Below are 13,297 nucleotides of genomic sequence, written 5' to 3' on the forward strand. Positions count from 1 at the left end.
CAGTGAGCAGAGATTGAACTACTGCACTCCAGCCTGGGCGACAGAACAAGACTCTGTCTCAAAACAACAACAAACAAAATGGATAGTACAAGCAGTAAAGTAATAGGACCTAGTAGGGCCTCTAGCTGAGGTAACTTGTGAGTTGTATAAATGGACTTATAAAGATAATCTCAGCTGGGTACGGTGTCTTATGCCTGTAATCCCAGCACTTTGGGAGGCCGAGGCAGGTGGATCACCTGAGGTCAGGAGTTTGAGACCAGCCTGGCCAACATGGTGAAACCCTGTCTCTACTAAAAATACAAAAATTAGTTGGGCATGGTAGTGTCTGCCTGTAATCCCAGCTATTTGGGAGGCTGGGGCAGGAGAATCTCTTGAACCCGGGAGGCGGAGGTTGCAGTGAGCCAAGATTGGGATCACACCACTGCACTCCAGCCTGGGGGACAGAGCAGAATCTCTAAAAACAAAACAAAACAAAAAAAAAACCAGAGGGTGTCTTGGAGGAGTAGGCTTTGGAAGGGCTGGCATAGTGGTTATTGATGGTAAGAGGGTCGTCCCCTGGCTTAGCCCAGGAGCGGTTTGGCTCAGAGATGATTCTCTGCTTCTGATCCATCAGTTCTGTCTCCTTCAAAGCCCTCACCCCTGTCCCCAGTCCTCCAGCCCACAGTGGCCCTGCTGTAGCAGTGATGGCCTGGGTTCCTGCTGCTTGGGTGCAGGGCTCCCTTCTCCATTTGCTGAGGTAGGCAGCGTAGGAAGGGAGGCAGGGCCCAGAGAGGGCTGCACTGGGGCCTGCACAGCAGGTAGGCTAGTCCCTGTGTGCTATTCTTGCTGGGGCCTGTCACATAGAAGGAACAGTGTTTGCGGACTTGTAGCTCCCACCCAAGCAGCGCCTCAGGAACAGGAGAGAGGGGACAGGAGTCTTTCTCTTTGGCTACAGCCAGATTGCAGAGCAGCAGCATCCTCACAGTGGCTGGCATGGAAGCTGACCCCCACTGCCAACCTTTCCTGCTCTCCACGGAGTCTTCCTGTTCTTAACCTCTGGACTGCCTGGGCCCTCCCTTCTGTTCTCACTCAGCACTCTGTTTAGGGGCCCCACAGGGAGCTGCGCTCATGAAAGGGAATGGGGAGGCTGGCTTGGGCTGCTGAGGCTCCTTCTTCCCTGCAGCTTGAGATGGTGTCGTCTAGGAAACGGAGGGCCCTGGAGAAACATGCTCAGGCTCCAGCTCACACTCTCCAGCTCTGGAACCTGTGAGACTGTTTCTTCTCCCCTAGGGTGTGTAACCCCATTATAAGGATGGCTTTAGGCAGAGAAGTGTCCCATCCACTCCTCATGCCTTGGCCCCTCCTTCACTCAGGGTGTCTGTGCTGTGAGCATCCCATATGTCAAACTCGCGGTCCCTGAATGATGCCCCTGGAGCCACGACTGACTTAGGCTCTGCCTGATGCTCTGGCACGTGCTGAGGCAGGAGCTCCAGGTATCTGGCCTCCTCTCTGCCTCAGGGATGCCGGGCCTGGGCATTCCTGGGCAGCCTCATGGGCCCAGCAGCACTTGGGCAGGTATGTCTGAATGTATTGGGGCATCACCGGCTACTGGCCCAGCTCTTCCCTGCATGGCTGTTAGGGTGTCCATGCTACCTGGCAGGAAGGTGTTGGAGTCTTCAGAGGCCCTTTGGGCTGGCTCTTCCCCCCCTACTGGATCCTTCCTTCTACCCGCTGCCTGGCCTTGGGCTTTGCCTTCCTAGAAGTCACTGCTTGAGTCTTCTCAGAGGCCAGTCCATCCCGTCCCCCTCCACACAGGATGTGCTGCTATTAATAACCCACAAGTCCCCTCTCCCCTCCTTCCTGCAGCTGTAACTATGGAAAGGGCTGTTGGCTTGGCTCCGTGCTGGGGAGTCGTCATGTGATTTGGGGGGTTCTTGTGGATGATGGGCTCACCCAGTGACTTGGGGACAAAGGACAGGTAGTTTGGGAAGAGAGCTGGGATTTGTGTGTCCCAGGGTTCCCCTTGATACTGGCAGTTGTCTTCAGGTTTCTGGGACCGGGGCAGTTTCTCCTCCATCTTTCCCTCTGTCTGTCCATATCCTAGCTGCATGGTGCCCCTCAGCTCACCCCGCAGTGGCCTCCTCTGAAGAGCAGGCCAAGCTCCTGGACATCTGGCAGCGCATCGGACGAACTTTCTCTTCTCAATGCTCCTGTTTCCTCCCTCCTTCTCTTTCCTCTCCTCCCCTCCCTCCCGCCCTTCCAGGGCTGCTGCCTCCTCCTCCCTCCCTGAATCTGCAGCGTGACTAGAAATAGGCTGAATTAATCAGCAGATTGAAGCTCTGCTCTGCTGCGCCGATTCTCCGCAGCACCCGGCTCCTTGCTCACACACTCTCAGCTGTCTCCATCTCTTCTCTCGTCTTCTCGCTCTCTCTCTTCACCCTCCCCGCTTTGAGGGAGGTGTTGGAAGTTCTTGCAGCTGACTGCTTGTGGCTCAGGCTCTGGCCCATGCTCTTCAAGCAGGCAGAGCTATGGATGCCCCATCAGGGCAAAGGCAACAAAGTGAGTATGCTGGCGGGGCTTTTATGCTTCTCTTTAAAATGCTGTGTTCTCTGCTTTGTGTGGGAGTCTTTGGGTTAGCGGTTGCTGTGAGCGTCCTGAAGACAATGCAAAATGGGAGGCTGCTTGAATGAGCATGGGTAGCCGGGACCTGGGAAGGGGACTGGGAATGAGAGCCAGAAGGCCAATGTGCCTGGGGAGCTGCCAGCCAGGTGCCTGAGTCACCCAGAGCAGGACTGGACCCAAGCCTCCCAGGGGATACCCTGCCAAGGCATGTGAGGACCTGGGTTTCCATGCACAGGTGATAGTAGCTCAGGGCCAGGATGTCATCCCTCCTCAGGGCCAATGAAGGCATTTTGAAGGCACAATGAAGAACCACGTGGGGAACTAAGACAAAAGCCAACAGGGTGGGGAGGATTTTTTCGTAGGTCCTGATGGCTACAGGAGGTGGGGAAGAATGTGGGTGAAAGTGTTAAGGTCAGCATGAGCCAGGAAGAGGAGGAAGCAGCTCCGCTCGAGGCTCTGATTTGCCTGGCTGCAGACAGAGTCCATCTGTGTCTGGCTCAACTCAGAAGAGTGTGTAGTGGCTGAATCTCTGCTTCCATGATTCAGGCATTGTGTGGAGTCCAGCTTTGTGTCCCTTCTATACCTGCACTGACGACAATAGTGGGGACCCAGAGAGGGGGCCAGGCTTGAGATGGAGTTTCACTATGTTGCCCAGGCTGGTCTCGAACTCCTGGGCTCAAGCGATCCACCCGCCTCAGCCTCCCAAAGTGTTGGGGTTACAGGCATGAGCCACCATGCCCAGCCAGCCAGTTCTAATTAGTAGTTATCTGCTGTTGTCAAGGCTGAAGGTCAAGGTCTAAATTTATAACCTGTCTACCTGAGCCTAGGGGACCTTGATTCTGTTGCTCCTGAGACAGCTGGAGTAGAAAGGAGAGCAGCTGCTGTGCCCAGAACGCCATGCAGGAGCTCTGAAAGGGGACAGGGCGGCCGGGCGCAGTGGCTTATACCTGAATTTCCAGCACTTTGGGAGGCCAAGGTGAGCGGATCACGAGGTCAGGAGTTCAAGACTAGCCTGGCCAACATAGTGAAACCCTGTCTTTACTAAAAATACAAAACTTAGCTGCACATGGTGGCGCATGCCTTTAGTCCCAGCTACTGTGGAGGCTGAGGCAGGAGAATCGCTTGAACCCAGGAGGCGGAGGTTGTGGTGAGCCATTGCGCCACTGCACTCCAGCCTGGGCAACAGAGCGAGACTCCATCTTTTTTTTTTTTCCTTTTTCTTTTTTCTTTTTTTTTTTTGAGATGGAGTCTCGCTCTGTCGCCCAGGCTGGAGTGCAGTGGTGTGATCTTGGCTCACTGCAAGCTCCGCCTTCCGGGTTTATGCCATTCTCCTGCCTCAGCCTCCCAAGTAGCTGGGAATACAGGCGCCTGCCACAATGCCTGGCTAATTTTTTGTATTTTTAGTAGAGACGGGGTTTCACCGTGTTAGCCAGGATGGTCTTGATCTCCTGACCTCGTGATCTGCCTGTCTCAGCCTCCCAAAGTGCTAGGATTACAGGCGTGAGCCACCGCACCTGGCCAACTCCATCTTAAAAAAAAGAAAAACAAAAAGAAAAAAAGGAAAGGGGAGAGGGCCTGGGGCTTGGGGGTTTCGGGCTCTGGGTCACCTGATAAACCTGATGGAAGCGGCACAGGAGAGCTCAGGTGTGTCAGCTCTCCAAAGTGCCTTAGTCTATCCAGGTGCTCAGCTTCAGACCTCCAGAGCTGGGCCTGTTCAGTGGCAGACTCCTTGTGGTTCTGATTTGATGGATAGAATTCTTTCACCACCCTGCTGTTCCTCCAAATCCCCACGCCCTGCCAGCGTCCCCCTTTGATGATAGAACACAGAGAGCTGGCCGGGCGTGGTGGCTCATGCCTGTAATCCCAGCACTTTGGGAGGCCGAGGCGGGTGGATCACGAGGTCAGGAGATCGAGACCATCCTGGCTAACACGGTGAAACTCCGTCTCTACTAAAAATGCAAAAAATTAGCCGGGCGTGGCGGCAGTCGCCTGTAGTCCCAGCTACTTGGGAGGCTGAGGCAGGAGAATGGCGTGAACCCTGGAGGCGGAGCTCGCAGCGAGCCGAGATCGCACCACTGCACTCCAGCCTGGGCGACAGAGCGAGACTCCGTCTCAGAAAAAAAAAAAAAAAAAAGAACACAGAGAGCAAGCCCTGTGATGGGCGTTTGCTGCCTGCCTCTCCTGAGTCAGGACTTCCTTAGAGCCGTGTTATTTTCTCCTCTTGCTCCAGTTAAGCCTGAGCAGTGAAAACAGTGGAATGGGGTTAGTGCTGCCTGAAAAGCATCCGTGTAATTTGAGAAGCAGGGCCTCCCTTCTCCTTGGTGTGGTGGGAGTTTTTAGTATGTGGGAAGCTCTGAGAATCTCATGTCACCTTTGGGTACTTAAAGCCAGGTTAGATTTTTTCTCAGCCATCTTGGCCCCAGGAATCAAGAAAAGGCGACCTCAGCTTGTGTGTGTCAACCTGGATTTCTGTTTCTCAGATAATAAGAACTGTGCCTGTTCCTTTGCTATGCCCTGCCATTGGTGCCCAGGCACATTGGGTACCCAGCCTAACTCCATGCTTTGGGAAAGGCTGGCAGAGCCCAATCACCCACCAACCCATTCTGAACTTCCTTCCAAAAGTATGAAGGTCTTCTGCTCTTATGTCACATGTCAAAGCTGAGGTACAATGAGTAAGAAAGCAGGCCAGGCATGGTGGTTCACGCCTGTAATCCCAGCACTATGGGAGGCGGGAGGATTGCTCGAACCCAGGAGCTCAGGACCAGCCTGGGCAACATGGCGAAACACCATCTCTACTAAAAATACAAAAAATTAGCTGGGTGTCTTGGCATCACCTATAGTCCCAGCTACTTGGAAGGCTGAGGTGGGAGAATTACCTGAGCCTGGGAAGTCAAAGCTGCAGTGAGCTCTGATGGCACCACTACATTCCAACCTGGGCGACAGGAGTGAGACTGTCTCAAAAAAACACTAAAAAAACCCCTAGCTGGGCATGGTGGTACACATCTGTGGTCTCAGCTGCTTGGAAACTGAGGTGGGAGAATTGCTTGAGCCCAGAAGGTGGGGGCTGCAGGGAGCCAAGATGGTGCCATTGTACTCCATCCATCCTGGGCAACAGAGCAAGACCCTGTCTCAAAGGAAAAAAAAAAAAAAAACGAGCAAGAGAGAGCAGTGACTTGACCCTTAACTCAGACCCCCTGCTGGAGAGGGAGGTGAACTTCTGGGCAGTTGGATAAGCTCAGTTGAAGGCCGCAAAGAGCAGACTGGCCCAGAACGCTGGGTCCCCACCGCAGGGCTGGCCTGTGCGGGCAAGCGCTTCCTTTGGGCGGCATGTAATTACAGAATGGCTTATTTTTCCTCTACTGTGCTGTCTTTAATCACCAGTCTGGAGCTGGTGTCCCTGGCCAGACATAACATGCGGGGGCAGATGCACACAGACAGCTCTGCAGGCGCCCTGCCCGGGAGCATCTGCCACCCTCTGGCCCCATACCTCCCACACCTGGAGGGGAGCAGAGCACAGCTTCAAGGTACCTGGGGTAGAGACAGCAAGAGAGCAGATGATGGCCAGGCTGGGTGAGGAGGTCCTGGCTGCTTGGAATGAGGCCGCGGGTGTCAGGACAGCTACCATGTGGCCCACGGGAATCGATGAATGTCCAAGATCTTCAGGCCTGACCAGAGGAGGGACACCTCCCTGGCTCTCTGACTACTCCTCTTAGCCTTTTCTCTGCCTTGCTGGAAATTGTCACCTTCCTGAGTGTGGTCCTCATTCCAAGCCGAGCATCTTCCCAGCCGTGTACAGTTGCCTGGTCCTTCCTCTCTTTCTCCCTCCCAGTCTCCATGTCTTGGGTGGACAGCCTTCCCCCTCTGCAGGCCAGCTCTTCCTGCCTCCAGTAAGTTTCTCACTTGATCATGTCTGGAGGCCAGGCCCAGGCATGGGTCATTCCGTCCTGGGAACACTCACATCCATCTCTGTGGTGAGGAAGCTCAGAAGGCTGAGCCTGAGGGGAAGGCACTGGAGGCCTGGGGTCTCTGTGTACAGCGTCTGTCTCCTAGATCCTTGTCTTCCCTGGGGTGGAAGGAACAGACATCCATGCCCACAGACAGGAGAAGGCCTATGGTCTCCTCTTCCTGTTTCTCTTCCTCCCTTACAACCCTCCCTTAAGCTTTCCTTCCCTCCATGTCAGGAGCTCCGGGAGGCAGTAGGACAGGTACAGGCATTCATTTGCCCTGGCCCATGGCCTCTTTGGGAGGCCTCAGGATCCTTGCCAAAGGTGGGTGGGTGCGTTGGAGCACAGTATTTACCCATGTGGGGGTGTGAGGCCCCCGCCCGGAAGGCCATTTCTTTCTGAGCTGAAATAACCAGTTTATCCCCTCTGGGAAGAGGCAGCTCTTATCTTTCTAATCCCCCAAAGCCACTGTGGAGAGCAGGATTAGGGGAGATTTAGGCAAGGGAGTTGGGGAATCCTGGGGCCAGGCCCACTTTGGAAGCCAGGCCCTGTCCCTCAGGCCAGCACTGGGGGCTCCACTTGGTTGCATCCTGTGACAGGGGGACAGCACCCCCGCGCCCAGCAGCCACTCTTAGTTATGGGATGTGCACCCTGCCAGGGCTGAGGCTAAGTTGCCGAGGAGGGGGTGTGTGTGGAGATAGGCAGGAAGGAGTAAGTCCAGAAGGCTAGAGGGCACAGCCAGGGCAGGACTCTGGGAGACAGAACTGTGGGCTGCAGCATAGGGGGCAGGGAGGGCAGTGAGACGAGGCAGCCAGGGATCCCCAGCCCCACAGCCTGTGGCCGAGCCTCCTCCATGGCTGCCCAAAATCCCTTTCCTGGTGCCTGAGGTCTAGGGATTCGCTCTGCTTGCTCAGGAGGTTTTCCGGATGGAAGCTCACATGGATGCTTCTCAGGTGGCCCTGGAAAGACTCACTTCTCCTTCAGGCGCTGCCTTCCATGGGGCTCTTCTTCGTCCCAAGGCCTCAGAGCTGGGGTGTGGTGGCTCACGCCTATAATCAGAGCACTTTAGCAGGCTGAGGAGGGAGGATTGCTTGAGGTCAGCAGTTCAAGACCAGCCTGGGCAACATATCGAGGCCCCATCTCTACAAAAAAAAAAATGCAAAGGGCCAGGCGCAGTGGCTCACACCTGTAATCCTAGCAGTTTGGGAGGCTGAGGCGGGCAGATTGCCTGAGCTCAGGAGTTTGAGACCAGCCCGGGCAACATGGTGAAACTCCGATTCTACTAAAATACAAAAAAAAATTAGCCGGGTGTGGCGGCATGTGCCTGTAGTCCCAGCTACTCGGGAGGCTGAGGCAGGAGAATTTCTTGAACCCAGGTGGCAGAGGTTGCAGTGAGCCGAGATTATGCCATTGCACTCCAGCCTGGGTGACAGAGTGAGACTCCGTCTCAAAAAAGAAAAAAAAAAAAAAAGCAAAGCAAATTAGCTGGGTGTAGTCCCAGCCACTCCGTAGGCTGAGGCAGGAAGATTGCTGGAGCCTGAGAGGATGGATGCATGTCCATGCCACTGCATCCAGCCTGGGCAGCAGAGCAAGACCCTGTCTCAATTTAAAAATATATACATATATATATGTGTGTGTGTATATATATATATGTGTATGTGTGTGTGTGTGTGTATATGTGTATATATGTGTATATGTGTGTGTATACGTGTGTGTGTGTGTATATATATATATATAATGGGATTCTCTTTATCCCCAGAAATTTTGGTTTGGTAGGTCCGGAGTGGGGCCTAGACATCCACATTTTTAAAAGCTGTTGTGTCTCAGCTACAGATTTTGGGCTGACAGTCCCGATTAAGGTGAAGCCTTGACTAAGCTGCGGAATGCCTCGAGTTGTTCCTGTTGCTGTTTCATTGGGATCATTGCATTCATTCATTCATTCATTCAGCAAGTATTCATTGAGCTTGTGTGTGCCATGCACTGTCTTAGCAGTTGGATGGTGAGGGTGTGTGGAAATGGAAGAATTCAGAGCCTGTTTTTAAGGAATTTGCAGTCTGGCGGGAGAGCAGGCGTGTCAATCTGTGATTACAGTTCTGTAAGGTGCAGGCTGCAGGCCAGGTTGCCCAGGACACCATTGACATGTAAACCTCTACTGAAGTGCAGCCCCGGGTTTTGGGAAAATGTCCCAGAGGAGGTGATGTTTGAGCTGAGTCTTGAAGGAGAAGCAAGAGTTGTTTGGGGTGGGGCACGTGTTTCTGGCTGAGAAACACATCAAGTATATGAACATGAGCTGGAGGGGCTCGGCTCGTGCCAGAATGAGCAGGAAAGGAGGCCAGAGAGGCTGGCACTTCTGAAGGGCCTCCAGGAGCACACGCAAGAATCGGACTTGATTTTAAGGGTAAATAGGTCATTTGACCAACCAGGCATGCCCTGTACTGGCCAAGGTGTTCCAGTGGGTTTGGAAAAGTTAGAGAGCGTGGGGTAGAGTTTGGGCAAGCATAAGGCCAGGGTTTGGAATGTTCTAGACGTCATTGGGTGAGACGGTCACTATGGGAGGAAAGGTGACTCTGGCAGTAGAGCCAGGTGGCAAGTTCAAGTTTTTTTTTGAGACGGAGTTTCACTCTTGTTGCCTAGGCTGGAGTGCAATGGTGCGACCTCGGCTCACCGCAACTGCCACCTCCCGGGTTTAAGTGATTCTCCTGCCTCAGCCTCCCGAGTAGCTGGGATAACAGGCATGTACCACCATACCCAGCTAATTTTTTGTATTTTTAGTAGAGATGGGGTTTCTCCATGTTGGTCAGGCTGGTCTCGAACTCCCGACCTCAGGTGATCCATCCGCCTCGGCCTCCCAAAATGCTGGGATTATAGGCGTGAGCCACCACGCCCGGCTTCTTTTTTTTTTTTTTTTGAGACAGAATCTGGCCCTGTCACCCAAGCTGGAGTGCAGTGGCATGATCTTGGCTCACTGCAACCTCTACCTCCCGGGTTCAAGTGATTCTCATGCCTCAGCCACCCAAGCAGCTGGGATTACAGGCATGCGCCACCATGCCTAGCTAATTTTTGTGTTTTTAGTAGAGACAGGGTTTCACCATGTTGGACTGGCCAGGCTGGTCTCAAACGCCTGACCTCAAGTGATCTACCTGTCTCAGCCTCCCAAAGTGCTGGGATTACAGGTGTGAGCTACCATGTTCGGCCCAAGTTCGGGTTTTTGGACATATTGACTCCTAGGTCCCTGTGAAGCAGCTATAGGCCCATTCAGCAGACGGATCCACATTCAGGGTAGTGGTCAGACTTGAAGTAAAATAGGAGTTGTAGGCTTGTTGGTGGCAGGTGATCCATGACTGTGGATGAGGTTGCTCTGGAAACCTACAGAGGTTGGTAATGTGTCCTAGGTGGCCTGTGGGGTAGATGGATGGGGAAGAACAGTCAAAGGAGAAAACAGGAGAGAAGCCAGGAATGGGGGAGTCCTGACAGGGAGAGGCTGGGCCACAAGGTCACCTAAGATGACGTGGTTGGTCCCTGCATCGTCGGGGTCTACCCCATCCACACCGTGTCCCACTCATCCTTGGTGAGATGGGAGTGTGCCTCTGCACAGTCCTGCCCTGGGAATAGCTGCCTTTTTTTCTAATATTTTAGTGTTACAATATCCTCTCTTTCATGAAATGGTAGTTACAGAAGATGGTGGGTTTTTTTCCTCCCCTGCCCCCTTCTTCCCTCCCTCCGTCCCTCACAGAGTTTGAAGGTTTTTCCTTCATGTCTTTCCTAGGAACAATGAAATGCTAGCATCTGTTGTTTTTGTTGTTGTTTGAGACAGGGTCTCATTTTGTCATTTAGGCTGAAGTGCAGTGGCACAATCACAGCTCACTACAACCTTGACCTCCTGGGCCCAAGTGATCCTCCTCCCAAAGTGCTGGGATTACTGGCGTGAGCCACCACGCTGGGCCAAAAGATAGCATCTCTATGTTAGTTTCCCTCTTTCCATTTAAAAACAGATATATTTTAGGCCAGGCGTGGTGGCTTACGCCAGTAATCCCAGCACTTTGGGAGGCCAAGGCGGGCAGATCACTTGAGGTCAGGAGTTCAAGGCCAACATGACGAAACCTCGTCTCCGCTAAAAATACAGAAAATTAGCCAGGCGTGGTGGTGTGTGCCTGTAATCCCAGCTACTTGGGAGGCTGAGGCGGGAGAATCACTGGAACCCAGGAGGCAGAGGTTGTAGTGAGCCAAGATCACGCCACTGCACTCCAGCCTAGGAGACTAAGCAAGACTCCATCTAAAAAAAAATAAAATTGTCCATACAATCAAAGGCTGGCCCCCTTGCAATAAATTGGGAGATCAGTGGTGAGCACAGGCTGGGTGGGCAGGGAGCTCACTGGTGGCAGTGGGGAAAGTGAGTTGGGGAACATGCAATAAAAGAAAAAGTTGTTTTGTTTTTTAACTTAGCTGTAAAGAGTAGGGTAGGAGGCTGTGCACTTGAACAGTTTGTAATTTAGTGGAGATGGACATGGTCACACCTTGAGGGGCCAGAGCTGGTAGGGGAAGAGATGTGAGGATCCCAGAGGAGGGGAAGGATGAAGGGCCAGGGAAGGGGAGGGTTGGGGCCCGCGTGCCTTGCACAGCCTCAGCCTGGCAGTGACGCCCAATGCCTCCTGCTTGCCTGTAGGGCGAGCCTCCCTCGGCCCTGGGCCTGTCCACGCGGAAGGCCCTCAGCGTCCTGAAGGAGCAGCTGGAGGCAGTGCTGGAAGGACATCTCAGGGAGCGGAAGAAGTGTCTGACCTGGAAGGTGAAGCTTTTTCTCGGGACCACCAGAGCCTGGCTGAGATGGCAGGGAAGTGGGAGGCCCCTTCTCAGGACTCTGATGCACCGTCACCCTGGATGGTGTGACCCAACTGAGGCCTCATGAAATGTCAGAAAGAAGCTGGGGTTCCCCTCAGCGTGGCTCCTGAGCCTGCTTGCTGCAGGAGCCCAACAGGATGGAGGCCGGCCAAGGTCAAAGGGAGGGGATCAAGGTGGCCATGGGGGCTGGGGAGGGTGCTGGGGGAGGCGGCCAGATTGGAATGGGACATTGTCCCCTCCCTGTCCCTTCCCAGGAGGTGTGGAGAAGCAGCTTCCTCCACCACAGTAACCGCTGCTCCTGCTTCCACTGGCCGGGGGCCTCACTCATGCTACTGGCTGTGCTGCTGCTGCTGGGCTGCTGTGGGGGCCAGCCGGCCGGGAGGTATGCACCCAGAGGCTGCTCCCCAACCTTTCCAGCTGTCCTGTCCGTCCTGCTGCAACACCTGGGACGGCCAGGGCTCCGAGGGGGGCTGTCACCCCCAAGCTGCTCCTGGTATGTAAGGGAACCTCCTCAGTCCCTTGACTGGGGTCAGAGGCCTAGCTGGTGTCAGGGCACCAGAACGGGATACTTTCCACAAGGGACTGGGGTGGGAGGGAGCTGTGGCCCAGGGGCTGCTGGGTGGGCAAGCCCTCACTCCCTGTGGGTGCCCCTCTCTTTCCTCCCGCCAGCCGTGGGGTGGGGCTGGTGAACGCCTCGGCCTTGTTTCTGTTGCTGCTTCTCAACCTTGTGCTCATTGGGCGGCAAGACCGGCTGAAGCGTCGGGAGGTAGAGCGGAGGCTGCGAGGGATCATTGACCAAATCCAAGGTGAGGTCAAGGGCAAGAATATTGATGGGAAAAGATGACCGGACATATCAAAGCCCTGAGGGCTCCCCTCATGCACCCCAGCACAGACGGGTCGCCTGTGGCCTTGCAGGGGCTCTTGTCATCTGGGGAGTTAGAAGGATGCCCACCCTCTTTTGAGCAGGGCAGTGAGAGCTGTGGGATCATGGTGGGTGCCCAGGCAGAGGCTGGGCGGGCAGGAAGGCCAACGGTGGCAGGTGGGCCTGCGGGCTGGCTCGTGTTGGGAAACTAACAGGGAAGACCTCTCACGTGGCAGGAGGATGGTTGAAGTTTTCTCGTTCAAGTCCATCTTGTCTGGTGTACTGTGCCGGGAGACATGGGGAGGTGGGCAGAGATACCTGCAGGAATTGTGGTGGGGTAGGGGGCTGGGAGCCTGAGATGGAGCAGCCCAGTTCCAAAAGGGAAGGGAGTTGCTTGGATTTCTGCTTGGCCTTTCATTCAGGCGGTGTTTATGCAGCTTGGCTGCGGATTGAGGGTTGTTGAGGCTCTTTTGAGGGACGGTGGCTCCTGCTGTCCAGGGGCATGTCCAGGGCAGGTGCTGTGGGAGAAGCAGCACCCGCTCATGAGACTTTCTCCAACAGAACTGGGTAGTGGACATTTAGTTGCCAAGTGAGAGTTTGTCCTTTCATTCTGAGATGGTTAATTGCAACCATGTGCCAGGCACTGGGAGTGCAATGCTGATGGCAAAAGACGGGCCCTGCTTTCCAGAGCTTAGTCTCCTGCCCAGGAGCATCAGTGGCTCCCTCTTGCTTATGGAAGCCATCCCAGAGGCACATGTGGCCTCCCAGAGCTTCCAACACAGGCCCACCTTCCTCTCCAGCCTCTTCTCTTCCTCCTCATTCTTACATTAAAACTACTCACCAGTCCTAGGCCCACTGTGTATCAGCCTCTGCCCCTGTGCCTCTCTCCACTGTTCTCTGCTGGGGAGCTTCTCCCTCACTCATCTCCAGCTGACAAAATCTCACCCATTCTTCCAGGCCCATCCCCAGTAATTCCTCTTCCAGGAAGCCATCTCTGATCGCCCCAGCAAATCGGTTTGCTCCCTCTTCTGGACTCCTGCAGCACAGGGATCTT

The 13,297-nt window shown here is 54.4% G+C and overlaps 1 protein-coding gene across 16 annotated transcripts in view; it reads left to right on the top strand.

Annotated features, from left to right (window-relative positions):
• The window catches only part of TMEM94 (transmembrane protein 94), an 89,165-nt gene that overhangs the window by 63,000 nt on the left and 12,868 nt on the right, over positions 1-13,297 (top strand). For 5 of the 16 annotated variants that reach the window (XM_017950971.3, XM_017950970.3, XM_017950972.3 and 2 more), the window contains exons 3-7: positions 1,353-1,554; positions 2,243-2,538; positions 11,209-11,328; positions 11,636-11,874; positions 12,051-12,187. In XM_017950971.3, coding sequence (XP_017806460.1) covers positions 2,485-2,538; positions 11,209-11,328; positions 11,636-11,874; positions 12,051-12,187 — 550 coding nt within the window. In that variant the 5' untranslated portion in view covers positions 1,353-1,554; positions 2,243-2,484. Of the gene's footprint in view, positions 1-1,352; positions 1,555-2,242; positions 2,539-11,208; positions 11,329-11,635; positions 11,875-12,050; positions 12,188-13,297 lie in introns of those variants that run through there. The other 11 variants (XM_017950976.3, XM_009191231.4, XM_031657757.1 and 8 more) reach the window with 4 other exon arrangements.

Source organism: Papio anubis, chromosome 17 (genome assembly GCF_008728515.1).
Source record: "Papio anubis isolate 15944 chromosome 17, Panubis1.0, whole genome shotgun sequence".
NCBI classification, from domain to species: Eukaryota; Metazoa; Chordata; class Mammalia; order Primates; family Cercopithecidae; genus Papio; species Papio anubis.